The 4904-nt window shown below is 57.2% G+C and overlaps 1 protein-coding gene across 1 annotated transcript; it reads left to right on the top strand.

Moving 5' to 3' along the window:
- Nucleotides 1-689: 689 nt before the first annotated feature.
- On the top strand, nucleotides 690-3797 carry LOC146543675 (uncharacterized). Its single transcript, XM_085231801.1, has 2 exons — nucleotides 690-2072; nucleotides 2664-3797. The coding sequence occupies exons 1-2, from the start codon at nucleotides 690-692 to the stop codon at nucleotides 3795-3797; spliced, it is 2517 nt and encodes an 838-aa protein (XP_085087927.1).
- The last annotated feature ends 1107 nt before the right edge of the window (nucleotides 3798-4904 follow it).

The raw sequence follows: 4904 nt of genomic DNA, 5'->3' as shown, positions 1-4904 counted from the left end.
GGGGCCTGGTGGATGAGAAGCTGGACATGAGCCAACAGTGCACGCTTGCAGCCCAGAAGGCCAACTCTACTCGGCTCTTGTGAGGCCCCATCTGCAGCACTGCGTCCAGGCCTGGGGCCCCCAGCACAGCAAGGACGTGGAGCTCTTGGAGCGGGTCCAGAGGAGGGCACTGAGATGATCAGAGGGCCGGAGCACCTCTCCTGTGAGGAAAGCTTGAAGGAACTGGGCTTGTTTAGCTTGGAGAAGAGAAAGCTCCGGGGTGACCTCGTTGTGGCCTTCCAGTACTTGAAGGAAGCATGTGAACAGGAGGGGGAACGGCTGTTTATGAGGGTTGATAGTGATAAGACAAGGGGGAATGGTCTGAAACTAAGACGGGAGATTTAGGTTAGATATTAGGAGGAAGTTTTTCACGCAGAGGGTGGTGACACACTGGAACAGGTTGCCCGAGGAAAGGAAAGGTCCGGGGGCGACCGCGGAGATCGCCGAGGGAAGCGGGAAGAGTGGAACCCGGTGCCGGGGCTTTGTGACGCGGGCCGGCGTCGCGCCCGAAGGCCATTGTGACGCGGGGCCGCCTCGAGGGGTCGAAGTCCCCCGGAGAGAGTGCCGCTCACTCTCGGGAGAGCGGCTCCGCGAGGAGGCGACGGCTCCCCCGGGTGCGTGCGACCGAGCCTCAGCGCGAGGACGCGACAATGAGCGAGGAGCGAGAGAAAAAGGACGAGCGCCGGCCCGACGCGGGGCTGCCGCGCGTGCGGGAATGGCGCCCGATGCGGGCCGGGGAGGGAGGCGCTCGGGCTCGGCCGGCGGCGACTTCGCCGCCTCCGTCCCGCGCCTCCTTCTCCCGACAGGTGGTGCCGCCGGGCGGCCGGAGCCCGGGATCGTGTCTCCGCGGCTCCGTGCGTCTGCCGCCGCTGCCCGGCCCGGAGAGCTCGCGGGCCTCCGGGAGCCGCGGCGCACAGGTAGGGAGCCCGAGGGAGGCGGGGCCGGACGTCTTCCCGCGCCGCGCGGGGACCGCCCTGTGCCGGGGCGGCTGCGGGGAGCGGGGCGGCGGCCGCCCGCGGGCTGAGCGCTGCCCTCGGTGCCGCGTGCGGCGGGAGCGGGAAGCACCGCGCTCACTCGGCCTTTCTCCTCAGCTTCTCTTGCAGGCGGACGGGCCGGAGTTTCCGGCGTCGGTGACCTGCGGCGGTGCCGGCGGGCGAATCAGGCAGCCTCGACCACCCTTGCTGCCTCACTTAAGGCGGCCAGGGCTGCCGGCAGCTGCACCTTGGCGTGCAGCAGCATCTTCTCGGGCCTGTAAGCTGCCTGCTCTGCCAGCAGCAGCCTCTTCCACGCCTTCTCCAAGAGGCAGAGCGTGTGCCATGGGCATTAGAGGCAGCAGACTCCCAGTACTTGCCCCGAGACCTCATGTCCAGGACGAGTCAGCAAGGGCTGAGAGCCAGGGTCCAGCTCAGGAAGTCTGCTCAACTGTTATGGTGCCTCGGCATGCCAGACCCAGTCAAAACTATGCGATGTCCCTGAGCTGTGCTGCAGCCACAAGCCCAAGAGTTGGAGTGCAGCTGGCAGTACCAGGGCGCCATGCACCCACTAGGAGCCTGAGAACACCAGTAAGAACAGCCCAGGTGCTGTCCACCAAGGCTGGGAAAATCCGCTTGGAGAGCTTGGAGAGATGCTCAGGAGAGATGCTCAGGAGAGACACTCGTGCTGCCACTACACCATCTTCCAGAGCAGCTCAGAAGGGCCCAGAAAGGCAGGCAGGCAGCAAAGAGCAAGACAAGGAGCCTCTGCTTGAAGATGCAGGCAACTTAGATTCTCCCAAGGCTGCACACTCTCCAGAGGAGGCTGATGATGCACCATTCTTCCCAAGAGTGTGCGAGCAGGGAGAAAGAGAAGTAACTGCTACCACCATGCCTGAGGTCTCCAAAAAGCCTCTGGGAGCAGCACTGAGACTGCAGTATCCCAGAGGGACAAACTGGGAGGCCTACGGATGTTCTCCAGTTTTACCAGCAATTCGTAGAATTCAGGATGAGGCGAGGAGGGAGCAGATATCATCCAGCTGGAACACCTCCTGGCCAAACGTGAGCATGCTCAGGCTGCTAAGACTCCAAGCATCACAGAACAGTGCCAGTGCTACCGACACAGCTCAGATTATGCTGGACATCTGCACCACAGTATCGAGGGTGGAGGGCCCCTTTCCTGCACCAGGAGAGTTCTTATCTCGGGATGCTGGAGTGCAGGAGGAACAGCATGATTCGGAAGAGATTGCTGAGACAGAAACTGCAGGACAGTCATCTGGTGACCTGCAGACTGCATGTCTTGCCCTGTCTGATGAGGCAGAGACAGGGCTTTCAGCTTCTCTTCTGGACGCAGGTCCTGGTCCTGCAGGACAGCTTGAGCCATTGCCTGCATCAGTTCCTGAAGATGCAGAAAACTCAGATTGTTTTGAGACTGCGCACTGTCCAGAGGAGGCCAATGTAGCACCACTCCTCCAGTCAGCACGTGAGGGAGGAGAAGAAGAAACAGCTATGGCCATGCTGGAATTGTCCAAACAAGCTCCAGGAGAAACACCGAAACTGCATGGTGCCGGAGAGATCTATGGGGAGACCTGTGAATATTCTCCAATTTTCCCAGCAATTCATAGAATTTGGGATGAGGTGAAGAAGGAGCAGATGTCCAGCTGGAACATCTCCTGGCCAAATGTGAGCATGTTGAGGCTGCTAAGACCCCAAGCAGCATATGCCAGTGCCAGTGCTACTGATGCAGCTCAGGGAGTGCTGGACACCTGCACCACAACATCGAGGATGGAGGGCCCCTTTCCTGCACCAGGAGAATTCTTACCTTGGGATGCTGGAGTGCAGAAGGAACAACATGATTCGGAAGAGATTGCTGAGACAGAAACTGCAGGACAGTCATCTGGTGACCTGCAGAGTGCACGTCTCGCCCTGTCTGATGAGGCAGAAACAGTGCATTCAACTTCTCTTCTGGGTGCAGGTCCTGGTCCTGCAGGACAGCTTGAGCCATTGCCTGCATCAGTTCCTGAAGATGCGGAAAACTCAGGCTGTTCCACAGCTGTGCACTCCCTGGAGGTGGCCAGTGAAGCACCCTTTTTCCTTTCATTGTGCGAGGAAGAAGAAAGAGAAGAACCACCTATGGCCATGCCTGAGTCCTCCGGACAAGGTCTGGGAGAAACACAGAGATCGCAAGATCCCAGACGGATCAACAGGAAGGCCTATGGATGTCCTCCAGTTCACCCAGCTATCCGCAGGATCCATGATGAGGTAAAGAGGGAGAAGTTATTGTCCAGTAGGAACGTGTCTCAGCGATACAGTGTGAGCACGCCCAGGCTTCTCGTGCTCCAAGCAGCAGCTGACAGTGCCAATGCTGACGACAGTGCTTGGGACATGCTGGACATCTGTGCCACGACATTGAGGGCAGATGGCCACTTCCCTGCATCCCGTGGTTCCCGAAGCCGGCGTACTAGAATTAAGTATGCACAGGGAGAGGCCACTGACAGTGCTGCCAGTGATGCCAGCACTAATCACAGCATGCCCGCGGAGGGCATAGAAGAAGAATGGGAGAACAACCGTGAGGAAGAAGCTGCTGACGCAGCCAGTGTGCCACCAAGCATTTCTCGTTCCTCATCTGCTGAGATGAAGACAGCAGCAGCTCGCTGCTGGATGCCAGCTGTTATCAGGACTGTGTTCCGGGCTCTGGGCAGGGCTTGCACCTGCATCTGTATCAGCGGACAGCAAGAGGAGAGGTACGAGGCTGCAAACACCAGGCAGCTCCATGGAGAATCATAGAATCACTTAGGTTGGAAAAGACCTTAAAGATCATCAAGTCCAACCATGACCGAACCATACTACCCAAACTGATTCCATCCTGTCAACATAGAATTCTGATTAAATATTATCTTTATTCTATCCTGGCTGAGTGCTGTCTGATCTGTGCACTCGTGTGTTTGGTCTCTGAGTGCAGCTACTGGGCTCAGAGCACGAGGCAATGGATCCCTGCATCAGTGGTACTAGCAAGTGCAGAGAGCACAAGCATGCAAGGCAGAATGATTTCTGGCTAGCAAAGGACAAGCCAGCTGAGTGTGCGAGAGGTGGTCTGGAGTGAAGGGCAGGAGTGACTCCACGAGGGGCAGCCCTGGTGGGAGGGTGCTGGTTTGTAGGGATGAGAGTACAGTGAGGCATCTACCTAGAGGAGACCAGGAGTGTCCCGGCTGGATTGGGGATGGTGCCTCCTTAAGCCAGCAACTGAGGAGGGCTTGTGGTATTGTGGCTTCTGCATCCATGGTCTAGTGTTGCAAGCTGAGGAGGCCTGCGGTTCCTTATAATGATCCCCTTCTCCAGGGGGCACTGTACGTTATCTGAGGGTATTTCTAAATCCAAATCCAAGCTCTTCAGCTGTCATATTGCGCAGGCTCAGGTATTCTCTACACTGACCTCATCATTCCCCCCTGTGAGGATGTCTTTAATATATTGACAAACCTGGACATCTTGGTCCACCATAACCTTCTCCAGCCTCCGTGCCTGTACTCCAAGTACCATAGCAGGTGAGTGTATCCCCACATGTATGGCAACTACTGAGTCACAGCCTGAACCACTGATTGAGCACCTGGAAAAAAGACCCTGTCAGCCCTGGAAGCACAGGTGAAGACCAAATGGGGTGGAGCCAGACTCCACCTCCTAGACCTCATTTTAAGGGCTGACTACCACCAAAGATGGATCTCCTGCTGGAGATCCCTTCTCTGTGAACTCTTGCTGCAAGCCTAGATTTTTGGAGATGGGTGAGCATCCTTCTTTTTGTAACATCTTCTCATTGTGTATATCCTAGACTGGTCCTGCTGTCGTTACATTGGGGTAATGATGTGAATGTGCATTGCTCTCCCTCCAAATGAATGCAGA

Source organism: Meleagris gallopavo, chromosome 10 (assembly GCF_905368555.1).
Source record: "Meleagris gallopavo chromosome 10, MGAL_WU_HG_1.1, whole genome shotgun sequence".
NCBI lineage: Eukaryota > Metazoa > Chordata > Aves > Galliformes > Phasianidae > Meleagris > Meleagris gallopavo.
This window is presented reverse-complemented; position numbering and strand designations above follow the sequence as displayed.

Bases quoted from the DNA above. Each gene is read 5' to 3' on its own strand.
- LOC146543675 (XM_085231801.1), top strand. From the start codon at position 690: ATGAGCGAGGAGCGAGAGAAAAAGGACGAGCGCCGGCCCGACGCGGGG. The intron at 2,073-2,663 runs GTGAGCATGCTC...AAGAAGGAGCAG, and splicing joins GGAACACCTCCTGGCCAAAC to ATGTCCAGCTGGAACATCTC.